The sequence below is a fragment of the Salvelinus sp. IW2-2015 genome, linkage group LG18 (assembly GCF_002910315.2).
Source record: "Salvelinus sp. IW2-2015 linkage group LG18, ASM291031v2, whole genome shotgun sequence".
In the NCBI taxonomy this organism is placed as follows: domain Eukaryota; kingdom Metazoa; phylum Chordata; class Actinopteri; order Salmoniformes; family Salmonidae; genus Salvelinus; species Salvelinus sp. IW2-2015.
In genome coordinates this window covers 10,387,259-10,406,472 of record NC_036858.1, presented here as the reverse complement: position 1 = coordinate 10,406,472, position 19,214 = coordinate 10,387,259, and the positions used below count along the sequence as shown (strand labels likewise).

General features: G+C 44.2%; 1 protein-coding gene across 1 annotated transcript in view; it reads right to left on the bottom strand.

The window, feature by feature from the left end:
• LOC111977501 (TANK-binding kinase 1-binding protein 1) overlaps positions 1-19,214 on the bottom strand; it is a 92,673-nt gene that overhangs the window by 45,969 nt on the left and 27,490 nt on the right. Inside the window, exon 3 of the mRNA XM_024006937.2 lies at positions 3,258-3,383. Coding sequence (XP_023862705.1) covers positions 3,258-3,383 — 126 coding nt within the window. The remainder of the gene's footprint in view (positions 1-3,257; positions 3,384-19,214) is intronic.

The window sequence follows — 19,214 nt, the reverse complement described above, 5'->3', positions numbered from 1 at the left end:
GATTGAAGACTTACAGAAAGACGTTTTGAAACCTCTGTCATTGCCCGCCACAAAGGGTATACTAACGAAAGTATTGGAGGATATAACCTTTGTATTTATTGAGCAAACATCTTATTTTCCACATACATACTGTACATGTTCAACATATTAGACAATTACATTATTTAAAAATCCTAACAATGTGATTTTCTGGGATTCTTTTCTCCCCTTCGAGCTACTTTGTGTTCACCTTTTTCCTCACCTGTGATCAATGAATGTACCTATGAAGCGCAGAAATAATTATAACAGTGGCATCATCGTAATCTGCAATTAGTTACTGGTTGGCTTTTCAAGAGACATTGTTGGGAGCACATCTATAGCATTAACCATTTAGGTTGCGTTGAACCTAAGGCTAACATCTCTAACATGAGTGATTTTTTGACAGGATTTGGACTCGACGCATTTGCATAATGAAGGTAGGAATTGACAGCCTTTATTTTGCTTCTTCAACGTGCGGGTATAGCTTTAAGTGAGCGAGGTGGTGATCTTAGGTACCGTCTAGTGGCATATGAGGTATATGATAGGATTTTAACTACCTCCAAGACGGGTTAGGCGAATGAAAGGAACTAGTAATCAACCGTTGCTCAGATGGCTCCCTATGTGGCGAGGAATGAGGGTTGTGGAGGGGCATCAATATGCATCGTGTTGAGTGTCGTGGAGTGTCAGTGTAGTGTGTAGTGAGTGTGAGTTGGGTAGAGTTGGTGAGTATGAAAGTCAGTGACGTAGATGAGTCAGTAGACTTCAGGTTATGACTAGGGTCATGCAATCTCTGAACATCAACTTAAATAGTCGGGGTAACCATTTTATTAACTATTCAGCAGTTTTATGGCTTGGGGGTAGAAGCTGTTCAGGTGCTTTTGGTACCAAGACTTGGTGGCTCCGATACGCTTGCCGTGATCGACCTTGCGGGGGTTTCGCCACTGTATATGGCATGGTTGGCTGGGGTCTTTGACAATTTCTCTTCTCCTCTGACACCGTCTGGTATAGAGGTTTGGGTGGCAGGGAAGTAGGCCCCAGTGATGTACTGGGATTCCACCACCTCTCTGTAGCACCCACTGCTCGCAGATCCCTCGAAGAGCGGTTGCCTACAACAATACCAAGCGGTGATGTAGCTAGTCAAATATGCTCTCAAATGGTGCAACTGTCGTACAACTCAGCACTCCTCCTGTAGGCTGTTCGTTGTCATTGGTATCAGGCTTATCACTGGTGTTGTCAGCAAACTTAATGATGGTAGAGTTGTGCATTGGGCCATAAGTTGTTGGATGAACAGGGAGTACAGGAGGGGATTAAGCACCACACCCTTGAGGGGCCCCATGTTGAGGGTCAGCATGGCAGATGTGTTTGTTACCTACCCTCACCCATGGGGGCGCGCTGTCAGAAAGTCCAGGATCCAGTTGCAGAGGGGGGTTCGTTCAGCTCCCTCCAGGGTTCCGAGCTTGGTGATGAGCTTGGAGGGGACTATGGTGGTTGAACGCTGAGCTGTAGTCAGTGTGGTGCCATCACCCAGCCTTTCATGGTTACAGTGTCTCCCAGACAGTCTCTCGACAGCTTTTACATGTATCTCTCATTCGATCAATTACTTTCAACATTGAGACAAAAGTCTTTGCAACAATAAGTATCTTGGTTACTTTTACACCCACAGATCAAGGCCCGTATTCATAAAGCATCTCGGAGTAGGATTAGGCCATAGAATCTTATTCATTATTATCTAAAGGGCCTAAACTGATCCTATTCAGACTCCTACTTGAGACTCTTGTGTGAACATGGGCCCTGTCTGATAACTATAGGTTGTCAAAGTCATCCAGTAAACTCATTACTGATGAGGTATGTGGGAGACATTGGTGGGCAAATGGATAGATGATTTGGAAGAAGACAAATGAAAGAGATCAAGATGGAAACAAAGGAGGGGCGGGAAAGCATCTGATGAGAAAGAGAGAGAGAGAGAGAGACAGAGAAAGAGAGAGAGAAGGAGAGAGGAGAGAGAGAGAGAGAGAGAGGAGAGAGAGAGAGAGAGGAGAAAAGACACTAGAAAGGAAGAGAGAAGAGAGACGAGGGAGACAGAAAAGAGAGAAAGAGAGAGAGAGAGAGAGAGAGAGAGAAAGAGAAAGAGAGAGAGAGAGAGAGAGAGAGAGAAAGAAGAAAGAGAGAGAGAGAGAGAGAGAGAGAGGAGAGAGAGAGAGAGAAGGAGAGAGAGAGAGAAAGAGAGAGAGAGAGAGAGAGAGAGAGAGAGTCAGAAAAAGAGAGAGGGAAAGAGAGAGAGAGAGAGCAGAGAAGTCAGAAAAAAGAGAGAGGGAAAGAGAGAAAGGGAGCTAGGACAAAGAGAGATATGACATTCCTGGATGCTTGAGCAGAGAATTATTCAGCAGCAGCGTGTCTATGGTAACACACTGAAATCACGGCCAAGGTGAGCCAGGCTGTCAACATCGTGACTAAGAGGAGTGGATAGCTGTGTGGATAGCAACCATCGTCTTCCTACAGGGGTGGACTGGSACCAGAAATCAGCCCTGTCATTTCTAACACACCCATTTCTTTCTTTGAGGCCCCCATTATTAACCAGATAATGAGAATTTTGTGCAACAAAAAAAAAATTGTTAGACAGGCCCACTAAGCTGAAAATGGACCAGACAAGTCRGCCCCTAGTTTACTAGGTGGAAGCCACCGTTTCAGGTTAGCAGGGGAAGCAAAAAGTGCCTTGACTGTGTATGGAGCATACTCGCTGAGGCGTGACACATTCAATCTTTTATAAAAGCCRGTGTTGAAGCGCTGTGACCTCGTGTCTTCCATGGGCACYCTTTGTCTCGCTCCCCATAAACCACTTCCTCCCTCTCGCTCTTTTTTTCTCTCACAGCTTCGTATACTCCCTCCACACCGCTCCCCCTCACCTCTCCTCTCTTGCCTCTCCTTCCTCTCTCAGCAATAGACAAAGTGATATACCATTTTTTTTACAGGGAAGAATAGAATAGTTATTTTGTTTTATGGCCAGAGGAAACACTGCTCTAGCAATGTTTACACTGTGTACAAACTAATGCCTGCTCCCACGCACTTATTCTGAAAACCAAAAGCATCTACCTAAGAGTGGAGGCTACCTGATAATAACGGTACGTTTTCACAATTCGCAAAATCATCCTGTGATTTGATTTTACCATGGAAAGGACAGCAACTGCCTTTCATAAATACTGCATTGTGGGTGGAATTAAATTAAGCCCCAGGTGTCTCACCTCGTGAGTGAGGGCGTTGACTCTCTGTTGCAGGTTGCCGTTCTCTGACTGCAGCAGGGCATTCTCCTTGGACTCAAAGCTGCAGTASGAGTTCCTGTCCTCCCCAAACTCACTGATCATTGGGAACTGGGAAGGGAGAGAGAATCATGGCATTATGTACACATACATACAGGGGAAATAAGGGGGATAATTTTGCTGTGGTAGCCATGCTGGTTAAGTGTGCCTTGAATTCTAAATAAATCACTGACAGTGTCACCAGCAAAGCACCCCCACACCGTCACACCTCCTCCTCCATGCTTCACAGTGGGAACCACATATGCYGAGATCATCCGTTCACCTACTCTGCGTCTCACAAAGACACGTAGGTTGGAACCAAAAAATCTCAAATTTGGAGTCATCAGACCAAAGGACAGATTTCTACTGGTATAATGTCTATTGCTCATGTTCTGGCCCAAGCAAGTCTCTTCTTATTATAGGTGTCCTTTAGTAGTGGCTTCTTTGCAGGCAATTTGACCATGAAGGCCTGATTCACACAGTCTCCTCTGAACAGTTGATGTTGAGATGTGTTGTTACTTGTACTCTGTGAAGCATTTATTTAGGCTGCAATCTGAGGTGCAGACTGAACTCTGATGAACTTATCCTCTGCAGCAGAGGTAATCTGGGTCTTCCTTTCCTTTGACGGTCCTCTTAAAAGCCAGTTCAGCATAGAGCTTGATGCTTTTGCGACTGCACTTTGAAGAAACTTTCCTTGACATTTTCCAATTGGACTGACCTTCATATCTTAAAAGTAATGATGGACTGTTGTTTCTCTTTGCTTATTTGAGCTGTTCTTGACATAATAATTGACCTACCTTGTCACAACACAACTGATTGGCTCAAACGCATTAAGAAGGAAAGAATTCACAAATTAACTTTTAACAAGGCACACCTGTTAATTGAAATGCATTCCAAGGTGACTACCTCATGAAGATGGTTGAGAGAATGCCAAGAGTGTGCAAAAGCTGTCTCAAGGCAAAGGGTGGGTATTTGAAGAATCTCAAATAATAAAATATATTTTGTTTGAACACTTCACTTTTTTGGTTACTACATGATTCCATATATGCTATTGCATAGTTTGATGTCTTCACTATTATTCTACAATGTAGAAAATAGTAAAAATAAAAGAAAACCCTGGAATGAGTAGTGTGTCCAAAATTTTGACTGGTACTGTACCTGTGTATAATAATAATTCAATCTTGTTAGACATTACAGATGTAGTCTTCATTTGAGCCAGTTTGCTACAGCTGGAAAGTAATGCTGCAGCAACAGGATATGTGCTTATTATGTAGATTATAAGTATGGACATTTTTGTAGGGGTTGATCCATTTTTCTTGTAAGGGAAAATCAAGGGCAAATTACAAACTTCAGAAGCCTTTTTAAACCTCAAATACACTACGTCTTTTACATTTCTTGCGGGAAAGTTCTCCTGCAACACGGTGATCCTATATTGTTAGAGAAATACAGAGAAAACAGATCATAGAGGGACAGCATGAGTGAGTTGAGCATCTGGGGAACCACACAAAACAGGGACAACACAAGTATATAAATATAACCAGAAAGCAAATGATGGTTCCTCATTTACAGCACCGTCTCTCTTTTGGAGTACCTAAATGAATTTAATCATCCAGTGAGGTTGACGTGAGGAACAAACAGACATTTTCCATTTAGAGAAACACTTCTTTCTACTCAGGCTGAATTAGCAGAGCGTGTTGGAACTCTGGAAGGAAGTCTCCAGGCCACACAGTCGTCACACTGTGAAGCACAGCCACTCTAACACCATGGCGCGTCAGTTTGGGATATAGCAGGGTAAGGCAGTCACCATACCCTAGCTCAAGACAACAAATGTAAAGTAGGCTAAAATCAGTCCAATCCCGATTTAAAATGCAATGTCTGTTTAACGTATTGGCTGGCTGTTTAGCGTATTTMCTGGCTGTTTAGCGTATTTMCTGGCTGTTTAGCGTATTTGCTGGCTGTTTAGCGTATTTGCTGACTGGCTTTAGAACCATGCGCAGCATGGCTTGGAGAGCAGCTGCCAGCCTGCATCCTTGTCTCTCACTTTTAGAAAGCAAAGAGCAGAGACAGTGACAGTTTATTTTGTGAGTCAGKRWMMMAGACAGTGCGCCGATTGCTTTGAATTTGATGTCGGCATTTGAACTTGGCCTTGTAAGCCTTGTTGTAATCTGATTGGGAGGTGGGAGGTGGGGAAACCCTCTTTTTCAGTGACCATTCAAAACCAAAAGCTATTTTATTACCATTAAAATATAAGCTGTGATAGCTGTAGGCTTAATGGATATTTATTCATCCAGTAGGCTAGTGCAATTTTGGTTTCATGTATTGGTATTCATGTACTTGCTCTTTAGCGCATTTTGGCTTCAYAGACAATAACAATTGTAGACTATAACAAATGTACATTGTCATGCAGTGACAGAATGAGAATTGAGATCATGCAAATCATTCATTATTACTTAGTTGGGCTAACTTTAAAAAAACGTTTTTCTGTAGGCCGACTCCATCATCATCCTCTGCCTGTATCCCTAAGCCAACAAGTTCTCACAGTCTCACTGCAGAATTAGACGTTCATCCACGTTCCCCAAACGTCAAATTTGCTCCTGCTGCTCTGTATCGTTCCATTTCTCCAAACGTCACATTTCAAAGTTAAGTTTAGGCACTCATTCTGAATGGTTAAAGTAAGGGTTAAGGTTTGGGATAGGGTTAAAACCAAAAATAAAAAAACACTGTCCACGACAAGGGTTTGAACACGCAACCTTCTGATCTATCACCAAAAGTCAAGCCTACTTGATGGTAATAGCGCTCACTGTTGCCCCTAGTGGCCAGTTTTGAAGGCATTTCCGACATCAGAACATGCATAGATGTCCAATTTCGGTCAATCTTGAATGACTGGGCTGCCCTAATCCCTACCTGTAGCCTACCTGCCTCTGGTATAATGAATTTCCACCTCTCACTCTATCAGTCTTGCTTGTCCATCTTCCTCAATTCAAATGAGATTTTCTTATAAATCTTGCAGGCAAAACGAAATTAAATATTGCTACGTTAGCTATAGTGTGGATGTAGAGCTGTTTTTTTTAAATAAAAAGCACCCAGATAGTGCAACTACTGCATAGGCAACACAATAATATCAGACAGAGACAAGCTGGCCCGGGGGAAAAATGTGTGAGCCGCCCCCTCATTGCTATGTTGCAATATCAATATTTGTTGATTCAAAATGTTTCAATATTCTCTGAGCATAGATCCTGGATACAATGTTTCAATATTCTCAGAGCTACCTTGTTGATACAATTCTTCAATATTCGCAGAAGGTTTCCCTTCCCTGGCGAATAATGCCGACAGGCAAATGCAAAACTGAGCGGGAAGCGCACAAGACAACGTTGGTGGGGGGCCCAGGAGACAATGACACTGTCGTAATAGCCTACACTGTATGTGTCGTTCCACAAGGGTGGTTTTATAAAGCCTAAAGCAGGGGGTCGGCAACCTTTTCATGTGGAGTGCCAATTTACAATTGATCCTACCATTTCTTAAGATCTGTGCTAAAACTGTGCTAAAATACATTTGAATTGCCCATAAACAAAATAATTCTATACTGGCCACTCAACAGTGGCGCTGTCCATTCAGCTCCATGCCACGGAGCTCCACTATGTCTACCTGTAGGCTACCAAGGCGCTGCACACTTTAAAAAGGCATGTGTAGATTTTCCTTTTTGTATTTTGTGATTTTTGTCACTCTTTGGTTGAGTTTGTCATCATGAGTCCCTGTCGATTGTAGACTTAATTAAGTAAGTCCTTTGATGTATGCAGGGGTGCATTTTTGGTCCCCCCCAGTTTTAATAATTGGATATCTGATACAAACGACGGCACCGGTGGGTGCTTTAGGACCATGCGGACGCCCACGACCCTTTATTTAACCAGGTAGGCCAGTTGAAGAACAGTTCAAAATCAAATATCAAATCAAATTTATTAGTCACCATCAGAATGGTTAGCAGATGTTAATGCGAGTGTAGGAAATGCTTGTGCTTCTAGTTCCGACAATGCAGTAATAACAACAAGTAATCTAACCTAACAATTCCACAATACTACCTTATACACACAAGTGTAAAGGGATAAAGAATATTACAAGATATATGAATGAGTGATGGTACAGAACGGCATAGGCAAGATGCAGTAGATGGTATAGAGTACGGTAATATACATATGAGATGAGTACTGTAGGGTATGTAAACATAAGTGGCATAGTTTAAAGTGGCTAGATGGTACATGTATTACATAAAGATGCAAGATGCAGTAGATGATATAGAAGTACAGTATATACATAATACATATGAGATGGTAATGTAGGGTATGTAACATTATATTAAGTGGCATTGTTTAAAGTGGCTAGGAGTACATTTTTACATAATTTCATCAATTCCCATTTATGTAAAGGTGGCTGGAGTTGAGTCGTATTTGGCAGCGGCCCTATAATGTTAGTGGTGGCTGTTTAACAGTCTGATGGCCTTGAGATAGAAGCTGTTTTTTCAGTCTCTCGGTCCTGCTTTGATGCCACCTGTACTGACCGTCGCTTCTGGATGATAGCGGGTGAACAGGCAGTGGCTTGAGGTGTTGTTGTCTTGATGATCTTTATGGCCTTCCTGTACATCGGGTGGTGTAGGTTGTCCTGGAGGGCAGGTAGTTTGCCCCGCGGTGATGCGTTCTGCAGACCTCAACTACCCTCTGGAGAGCCTTACGGTTGTGGGCGGAGCAGTTGCCGTACAGGCGGTTGATACAGCCGGAAGGACTGCTCTCGATTGTGCATCTGTAGAAGTTTGTGAGTGCTTTTGGTGACAAGCCGAATTTTTCAGCCCTCCTGAGGTGTAAGAGGCGCTGCTGCGCTTCTTCACAAACGCTGTCTGTGTGGGTGGACCAATTCGTTTGTCCGTGATGTGTACACCGAGGAACTTAAAACTTATCCACCTTCTCCACTTACTGACCGGTCGATGTGGCATAGGGGGGTGCTCCCTCTGCTGTTTCCTGAAGTCCACAAATCATCTCCTTTGTTTTGTTGACGTTGAGTGGTGAGTTATTTTTCTGACACCACACTCCGAGGGCCCTCACCTCCTCCCTGTAGGCGTCTCGTCGTTGTTGTAATCAAGCCTACCACTGTAGTGTCATCCGCAAACTTGATGATGAGTTGGAGGCGTGCATGGCCCGCAGTCGTGGGTGAACAGGGATACAGGAGAGGGGCTCAGAACGCACCCTGTGGGGCCCAGTGTTAGGATCAGCGGGTGGATGTTGTTCCTACCCTCACCACCTGGGGGCGGCCGTCAGGAAGTCCAGACCCAGTTGCAACAGGGGCGGGGTCGAGCCCAGGGTCTCGAGCTTGATGACGAGTTTGGAAGTACTATGGTGTTAAATGTGAGCTGTAATCGATGAACAGCATTCTCACATAGGTATTCCTCTTGTCCAGATGGGTTAGGGCAGTGTGCAGTGTGGTTGCGATTGCGTCGTCTGTGGAGCCTATTGGGTCGGTAAGCAAATTGGAGTGGGTCTAGGGTGTCCGGTAGGGTGGGGTGATATGGTCCTTGACTAGTCTCTCAAAGCATTCATGATGACGGAAGTGAGTGCTACGGGGCGGTAGTCGTTTTAGCTCAGTTACTTAGCTTTCTTGGGGAACAGGAACATGGTGGCCTCTTGAGCATATGTGGGAAAGCAGACTGGATAAGGATTGATTGAATATGTCCGTAAACACACCAGCCAGCTGGTCCTGCGCATGCTGCTGAGGACGCGGCTGGGAATGCGTCTGGGCCTGCAGCCTTGCGCGGGGTAAACACGTTTAAATGTTTTTACTCACCTCGGCTGCAGTGAAGAGAGCCCGCAGGTTTTGGATACGCGGGCCGTGTCAGTGGCACTGTATTGTCCTCAAAGCGAGGCAAAGAAAGTTTTTAGCCTGTCTGGGACAGACATCCCTGGTCCGCGACCGGGGGCTGGTTTTCTTTTTGTAATCCGTGATAGACTGTAGACCCTGCCACATACCATCTTGTGTCTGAGCTGTTGAATGCGACTCTTTTTGTCCCGTGTATGGGACTTAGCACTGTTTGATATGCCTTGCGGCGAGAATTAGACTACATCGTTTTGTATGTCGGTCATGTATTCCGGTCCACCTTGCCCTGGTTTAAAGCAGTGGTGTCTCGCTTTCAGTTTCCAGGCGAATGAATGCCGTATCCCCGGTTTCTGGTTTGGAATGTTTTAATCCGTTTGCTGTGGGTCGACATCGTCAATTGCACTTCCTAATGAGACTCGCTCACTCGAATCAGCATATTCGTCCATGTTGTTGTTGGACGCAATTGCGGAAACAGTATTGCAATCCGCGTGATCGAAGGCAGTCCTTGCAGCGTTGGATTCAGATTTGGTCGGACAGCGTTGAACAGACCTGAGCGCCGGAGCTGTTGTTTAGTTTTTTTGTAGGCTGGAATCAACAAAATGGAGTCGTGGTCAGTTTCCGAAAGGAGGCGCGGGGGGGGCCTTATATGCCGTCGCGTTCTCATTACACTGCGACCTGTGCGGAAGATAACGCAAAGCAGTCGACAAAAACAACTACACAGAGTTACACATGGGATAACACAAGCATACAGTCAATAACACAATAGTAATCTGTATACAGTGTTGTAAATGAAGTAAGGAGGTAAGGCAATAATAGGCGAATAGTGGCGAAGTAATTACAATTTAGGCATTTACACTGGAGTGATATATGTGCACAGATGAGGATGTGCAAGTAGACAATACTGGTGTGCAAAAGAGCAAATAAGTAAATAAAAACATATGGGGATGAGGTAGGTAGTTGGATGGATGGGATATTTACAGATGGGCTGTGTACAGCACTGCAGTGATCGGGAAGGCTGCTGCTGACAGCTGCACGTTAAAGTTTGTGAGGGAGATTAAGTCTCCAACTCGTGATTTTTGCAATTCGTTCCAGGCTTTGGGGATGACCAAGTGAAATATACCTGCTGGAACGCGTGCTACGGGTGGGTGTTGCTATGGTGACCAGTGAGCTGAGATAAGGTGGAGCTTTACCTAGCAAAGACTTGTATGATGTGCAGTAGAAATACTGTGTGCCAAAAGAGAAAAAAGTAAATACAAATATTATGGGGATGACCTGGAGCAGTGGGTTTTGGCGACGAAGATGTAGCGAGGACCAGCCAACGAGAGCATACGGTCGCAGTGGTGGATAGTATATTGGGGCTTTGGTGACAAAACGAATGGCACTGTGATAGACTGCATCCAATTTGTTGAGTAGAGTGTTGGAGGCTATTTTGTAAATGACATCGCCGAAGTCAAGGATCGGTAGGATAGTCAGTTTTACGAGGGTATGTTTGGGAGCATGAGTGAAGTAGGCTTTGTTGTGAAATAGGAAGCCGATTCTAGATTTTACTTTGGATTGGAGATGCTTAATGTGTGTCTGGAAGCGAGTTTTTATAGTCTAGCCAGACATCTAAGTATTTAATAGTTGTCCACATATCTACCAGTCAGAACCGTCCAGAGTAGTCATGCTTGGCGGGCGGGCAGGTGCGGGTAGCGATCGGTTGAAGAGCATGCATTTAGTTTTACTAGCATTTAAGAGCAGTTGGAGGCCACGGAAGGAGTGTTTTATGACATTGAAGCTCGTTTGGAAAGAAGGGCCAGATGTCCAAAGAAGGGCCAGATGTATACAGAATGGTGTCGTCTGCGTAGAGGTGGATCAAAGAATCACCCGCAGCAAGAGCGACATCATTGATATATACAGAGAAAAGAGTCGGCCTGAGAAGTTGTGACTCGATAGCGTGTATTATGCTTATGTTTAATGTTGCACTGTATGCGCCATTACACAAGTAAATMAGTCAATTTATGATGAGGTTGACAGTTGTGGTTGACATTGTACATGCAGTTTCACAGACCTTTAAGCCAAATATTGCAGTGATAATTAATGTCTGGGGTAATTTTTGTTTGTTTTTGCTGTTCTCCATATAATTTTGAGTTTTTCAATTGTGTCGAAATACAGTAAATGAGCCTGAAAGTTCCTAAAAATTCCTTGGGGGAATCGACCCCCCCCACCCCACTTTGCCATACCCTAGGTTTAGCTGAACTGARYCCACTGATCTKAACTCTCTACTTGTCATCCATCTTACTTTAAGCCAGCCTTAACATTGGAGAAAACATTTTCATATCTGCAACTCAGATTCAGACCAACTAATTCCTCACATTTGTGCAATTTTGGAAAGACCAATCGCATTATCAAAAAAAAGCACAGACTAGCTACGTAATGTATTTATACAGGCACAGAACATCGTATTTAGTAGGAATCTCGGCACCCAGAACCAAATCTTGCTATTCTATTTCATCTGTCACAAGAGAATAATTCAGTACTAACCAAATCAACYCATTCTTTTTTGGGGTGATTAAAACTGAACAAACTGTTATTTTAATAAAGACTTTATAGGCATTCAACCGCACTGCAACCTTATGGAGGCCAAAAGCCTTGAGTGCCAGCTGCTTTCCTAATGGACAGTCTGTTACTGAGGGTACATACATCTGGGGGGGCAGGACAGAGACAAAAATAGCAATCTCAAGCCCCGAAGGCACTCTCTACATCACCCTCCCGCTCACTCTCTTCTCCTCTTTCTTTCTTTCTCTCTCTCTTGCCCTTCTCTCTGTACCTTGTTCTTCACCCATCTCTCTCTCTTCCTCCACCCCTCTCTCTCCATCCTGTCCCCTTTCTCTCCTCTCTTTCATCCCACCTGCGGCGCTGTCCCACAGGGTCACATTAGAGTCCCCCCTGSCAGGTGGGACAGCTCAGACCGTTCATCTGCTGCACCAGCTGTGTTCCTCTACACTACTTCTCTGCTATTCCATGCATGTAGAGAGCGGGGGTGACACATCATTGACTCAGCACAACACCACCACAGACGGGATACTGAGACCCTCGTCCCTCACATGCAACATGCAACAGTGGTAGTCATCAACATAGGGCATATGGAAGCTAGATTCGTCAGTGAGTAGCCTTGCACGAGACTTGGCGTCTGCGAGCTGGAGCAGCTCATAGGAGCAGCAGCCTCCTTTTTCTGTAGCGTGAGGCAGCTTGATGTACAAGTARACCCCCTGGACAGGACGCTAGTCTATCGCAGGGCCTTACCCCSAAAATATCTCCTTAATGCTGAGTGCTAAGAAAAGATGCATTGGGTCACATTTTTACAGTCTATGGTACGACTCGGCCGGGGATCAAACTCTCAACCTTCCAATATCAGGGTGGACACTCTAACCACAACGCCGTCAGTAAGTAAGTGAGACTCCTGGGCAATTCCACGTTTAAAAACAAAAACCATTGATTTAAAAGTTTAACAAACCATTCAAACTATGCACAATGACTACTTTGTACAATTTACACAGTAAAAATATATACAGTACCAGTCAAAAGCTTAGACACATACTTTGTATTTGAGATTCTTAAAAAGTAGCAACCATTTGCCTTGATGACAGCTTTGCACACTCTTGGCATTCTCTCAACCAGCTTCATGAGGTAGTCACCTGGAAGGCATTTCAATTAACAGGTGTGCCTTGTTAAAAGTAGTTAATTTGTGGAATTCTTAATCTTAATGCGTTTCAGCCAATCAGTTTGTGTTGTGACAAGGTAGGGGTGGTAAACAGAAGATAGCCCTATTTGGTAAAATAAAACAAAAGTCCATATTATGGCAAGAACAGCTCAAATAAGCAAAGAGAACAACAGTCCATCATTACTTTAAGACATGAAGGTCAGTCAATACCGAAAATGTTAAGAACTTTGAAGTTTCTTCAAGTGCATTCGCAAAAACCATCAAGCTCTATGATGAAACTGGCTCTCATGAGGAACGCACAGGAAAGGAAGACCCAGAGTTACCTCTGCTGCAGAGGATAAGTTCATTAGAGTTAACTGCACCTCAGATTGCAGCCCAAATAAATGCTCTTCCACAGTGTTCAAGTAACAGACACACTCTCAACACTGTTCAGAGGAGACTGAATGAATCATGCCTTCATGGTCGAATTTGTGCAAAGAAATCACTACTAAAGGACACCAATAATAAGAAGATACTTGCTTGGGCCAAGAAAACACGAGCAATGGACATTAGACGGTGGAAAATCTGTCTTTTGTTGATGAGTGTGTTAACTTTTACTGTGCAGATGCAAAGTGTGTTAACTGAATTACGGTAAAATCTCCCTCAGTTTTATTCTGTTACCAAAACTTTTGAATCTGCACAGTTCCTCCTGTAAATGTGTTTTTGTAGGCCTCCTGAGTGGCCAGTGGTCTAAGGCACTGCATCACAGTTGCTAGTTGTGCCACTAGAGATGCCTGGTTTGAGTCCAGTCTTTGTTACGAGCCGGCCGCGACAGGGAGACCCATGGCCCAGCGTTGTCTGGGTTTCAGAGGGTTTGGCCGGGAAGGGATGTCTTTCCATTGTGCTCTAGCGACTCCTGTGGCGGGCCGGGCGGCATGCATGCTGAACATGGTCGTAGGTGTACGTTGTTTCCTCCGACACATTGGTGCGGCTGGCTTTTCCGGGTTAAGCGGCATTGTGTCAAGCAGTGCAGCTTGGTTGGGTCGTGTTTCGGAGGACGCATGGCTCTCGACCTTCGCCCTTCCCGAGTCCGTACAAGGAGTTGCAGCGATGAGACAAGACTGTAACTACCAATTGGATACCACGAAATTGAGGAGAAAAAGGGTGAAAGGTAAAAACAAATGTTTTTGTAAGATTTTTTAATAGTAGTCCTTGTCCATAGAATTCTATGGTTTTGTTATACTTTGAAATCAATGGTTTTTAGTTTGGTATACATTTGAAAGTGAAAAATTGGAGTCTCAGGTAATTCCGTTACCATGGCATTTCTCTCTTCTAACTCCTATTCCAGGAATGTGTCCTTCCCAGAAACATCTCAGACCCCTAACTGGAGCTCAGAGTATTTCCGGTCATGTCACATGTCAGGATCAGAAAAGCTCTCTGTCAACCTATCGCTCTGAGGCCTACCTTGATCTCGTAGATCTTTGAGCTTCTCTTAATGCCGCTGTTCTCTCTCTCCAGGCCCGCCAGCCGTGTCTTGATGTCCTGGTAGGCGGTGATGAGTGTGAAGTGGGATGCGGAAGTACATGTCTTCAGGGAGGGGTGAGGAGGACCAGCCCACGTCGCTACAGCCGTCCTCTTTTTAAGCCCTCGCCACCTCCCAGCAGCTAAGCTCACCGCCGAATAGAGACTCCATTTCCCAGAGCCTCAACCTGCCAAAGGGAGAGAGAGAGATAATTAGTTATGAAGATACATACATGACCAAAAGTATGTGGACACCTGCTTGTCCAACATGTCGTTTCCAAAAATTCGGGCATTAATATGGAGTTAGTCTTTGCTCTACAACAGCCTCCACTCTTCTGGGAAGGCTTTCCACTAGTGCTGGAACATTGCTGCGGGGACTTGCTTCCATTCAGCCACAAGAGCAGTTAGAGGAGGTCTGGGCACTGACTTTTTTTGGGCGATTAGGCCGGCTCGCAGTCGCCGTTCAAATCATCCCAAAGGTTGTTCAATGGGGTGGGACAGTCAGGGCTCTGTGGCAGGCCAGTCAAGGTTATCTCCACACCGTTTACTTGGGCTCATCGCGCTCTAGCGACTCCTTTGACGGGCCGGACAGCGGCAGGCGACTCGGTCGTCAGTCTGAACAGTGTTTCCTGACCAAAATTGGTGCGGCTGGCTGCCGGGTTAAGCAAGCCGGGGCTGTTAAGAAGCGCGGTTTGGCGGGTCATGTCTCTTCGGGGGACCCATGACTCAACCTTCGCCTCCCGAGCCCATTGGGGAGTTGTAGCTATGAGACAAGATCGAAATTGGGGATATAATAGGATATAAAGTTTACTCCACACCGATCTCGACAAACACCATTTCTGTATGGATCTTGCTTTTGTACCACGGAGCATTGTTCATGCTAAACAGGAAGGGCCTTCCTCCAACTGTTGACACAAAGTTGGATGCTCAGAATTGTCTAGAATGTCATTGTATGCTGTTAGCGTTTAAGATTTCTCTTCACTGGAACTAAGGCCTAGCCCGAACCATGAACAGTCCCAGACCATTATTCCTCCTCCACCAAACTTTACAGTTGGCACTATGCATTCGGGCAGGTAGCATTTCCTGGCATCGCCCAACCTAGATTTGTCTGTCGGACTGCCAGATGGTGAAGCGTGATTCATCACTCCAAGGAAAGCGTTTCCACTGCTCCAGAGTCCAATGGTGGCGAGCTTTTACAACCACTCCAGCCGCGCATGGCTGCTCGGCCATGGAACCCATTTCATGAAGCTAAACAGTTATTGTGCTGAAGTTGCTTCTTGAGGCAGTTTGGAACTCGGTAGTGATATTGCAACCGAGGACAGACAATTTTTACGCGCTACATGCTTCAGCACTCACAGTCCCGTTTCTGTGAGTTTGTGTGGCCTACCACTTTGCGGCTGAGCCGTTGTTGCTCCTGACGTTTGCACTTCACATAACAGCACTTACAGTTGACCGCGGGCAACTCTAGCAGGGCAGAAATAGTTACCAACTGACTTGTTGGAAAGGTGAGCGCTCAGTAAACTGAGCCTTCAGTAAAGCCATACTACTGTCATGTTTGTCTATGGAGATTACATGGCAGTGTGCTCGATTTTATACACCTGTCAGCAATGGGCGTTGGCTGAATTCCACAAATTTGAAGCGGTGTCCACATACTTGCGATATTGATATTGTAGAGATATGTGTTGGTTGCATCCAGTTGCATCCTTTTTTCGATGCCAAATCTCACCACTGGTGTGCATGGCCAAAGAGCTCTGCTAATTCTGTGTAACACCGTGGTCCAGTCTCCACTAATTGTATAAAGGTACTCATTAACTACAGCTAATATTCATAACTGGAGCTTCTGGCTGCTCTCAAATCATCACTCCATGCTTTCAGCATCCTGTCGAAGACATTGCTAAAATGCCAGGAAGGCTAATGCGCGTCGTTGCATGTCTATAAACAGACTCTAATGGAACTTCCAGACTCTTCTGGCACTGACACTGTAAAATATTCAGTGAGTGAAAGGGCAGTGAGAAGCATAGACGTTCAGTGGCGACTGACAAGTTTTACAAGCCGCAATGATATTGTAACATTTTTCCCTAGATATCCTATGCTAACACTCTAGGCTAGCCTCGTGCTCTGAGCCATGCTAGCTAGCCATGCTAACTGACCAACCATGCTAATTCACAGTAACCTGACCTCAGTCTCCTCACGTTCCACCATGACTTTGGGTTAGTTGTCATGGAAGATTGAAGTGCACACACGATGATATCAGTAACCTCTATTTATGAGGCAGTTCACTGGCACAAGAGCGTCACATAGGCCTACAGGGGGTGAATCCAACTACTTTAACAAACAGCAGAAAGGTGTGGACCTACCAATGCAAAGATCCAATTTAAATGTCTTTTGAAATGGTGGTAGGACACCTTTTCCGAAATCAAGTCCTGTTGGTATATGTACTTACTTGACAACATACTATAACTGGCCGTGGATACTGTAGTCCATTTGGCTTATAACAGAGGTGTGTATAAGTTCCAGTGCTGCTTGCTTCGTGAGTCAGGCATTGCCTACTAGCTATTTTAATCATATCTGCCTTACTGCTCTATTTCCGTGTGTTTCTACTAAAGATGCCTCAAATCTCTAAAGGCTTTGCACACCTGGATTGTTACAATATTTGCCATTATTCTTTCAAATAATTATTCAAGCTCTTCAAGTTGATTGTTGATCATTGATGGACAGCCATTTTCAAATCTTGCCATAGATTTTCAACCGATTTAAGTCAAAACTGTAACTAGGCTTTCAGGAACATTCAATGCCGTCTTGGTAAGCAATTCCAGTTGTATATTTGGCCTTGTTTTTAGGTTATTTTCCTGCTGAAAGGTGAATTTGTCTCCAGTGTCTGTTGAAAGCAGACTGAACCAGGTTTTCCTCTAGTATTTTGCCTGTGCTTTAGCTGTGCTATATAGCTGTGTTATAGCTGTGCTATAAGCATGTGCTTATAGTATTCATTAATTGTTATGTTAAAGAAATCCGTAATCCTGTCCGATTACAAGCATTCACATAAACATTATGCAGCCACCACCATGCTTGAAAATATGAAGAGTGGTGTGTTGTGTTCGAGTTTGCCCCAAACAAACGCTTTGTATTCAGGACAAAAAGTAAATTTCTTTGCCACATTTTTCTCCAGTTTTACTTTAGTGCCTTGTTGCACAACAGGATGCATATGTTTGGAAATTCTTTATTCTGTACAGGCTTCCTTCTTTTCACACTGTAATTTAGGTTAGTATTGTGGAGTAACTACAATGTTGTTGATCCATCCTCAGTTTGCTCATATCATTCAACTCTGTAACTGTTTTAAAATCGCCATTGGCCTCATGGTGAAATCCCTGAGCTATCTACTTCCTCTCTGGCAATCTGAGTTAGGAAGGACGCCTGTATCTTTGTAGTGACTGGGTATTTGATACACCCTCCAAAGCCGAATAATAACTTCACCATGCTCAAAGGATATTCAATGTATTATAATTTTTTTAGTTTTTTTTTTTACAGATCTACTAAGCGGTGGCCTTCTTTGCGAGGCATTGAAAAACCTCCCTGCCTTTGTGGTTGAATCTGTGCTTGAAATTCACTGCTCGATTGAGGGACCTTACAGATAATTGTATGGGGTACAGAGATGGGGTAGTCATTATTGAACACAGAATGAGAATATTATTCACAGATAGTATGTGTTTTGTTAAGCACATTTTTACTCCTCAACTTATTTAGGCTTTGCCCTCACAAAGGGGTTGAATACTTATTTCTACAAACTAAATTCCACTTTGACATTATGGGGTGTGTGTAGATCAGTGGACACAATATCTCAATTAATCTATTTTAAATGCAGGCTGTAACACAACAAAATATGGAAAAAGTACTGGGGTGTGAATACTTTCTGAAGTGCACTGTATATATGACAGTGAGGGGAAAAAGTATTTGATCCCTTGCTGATTTTGTACGTTTGCCCATTGACAAAGAAATTATCAGTCCTATAACTTTAATGGTAGGGTTTATTTGAACAGTGAGAGACAGAATAACAACAAAAATATCCAGAAAAATGCATGTCAAAATGCTTATAAATTGATTTGGCATTTAATGAGGGAAATAAGTATTTGACCCCTTCCTAATCAAAAAAGATTTCTGGCTCCCAGGTGTCTTTCATACAGGTAACGAACGGAGATTAGGAGCACACTCTTAAAGGGAGTGCTTCCTAATCTCAGTTTCTTACCTGTATAAAAGATACCTGTCCACAGAAGCAATCAATCAATCAGATTCCAAACTCTCCACCATGGCCAAGACCAAAGAGCTCTCCAAGGATGTCAGGGACAAGATTGTAGACCTACACAAGGCTGGAATGGGCTACAAGACCATCGCCAAGCAGCTTGGTGAGAAAGTGACAACATTTTCTGTGATTATTCGCAAATGAGAAACACAAAAAGAACTGTCATCTCCCCTCAGCCTGGGCTCCATGCAAGATCTCACCTCGTGGGATTGCAATGATCATGAGAACGGTGAGGAATCAGCCCAGAACTACACAGGAGGATCTGTCCAATGATCTCAAAGGCAGCTGGGACCATAGGCATCAGGAAACAATTTGTAACACACTATGCCGTGAAGGACTGAAATCCTGCAGCGCCCGCAAGGTCCCCCTGCTCAAGAAAGCACATATACATGCCCGTCTGAGTTTGCCAATGAACATCTGAATGATTCAGAGGACAAACTGGGTGAACGTGTTGTGGTCAGATGAGACCAAAATGAGTTCTTTGGCATCAACCCAACTTGCCCGTGTTTGGAGGAGGAGGAATGCTGCCCTATGACCCCAAGAAACCCAT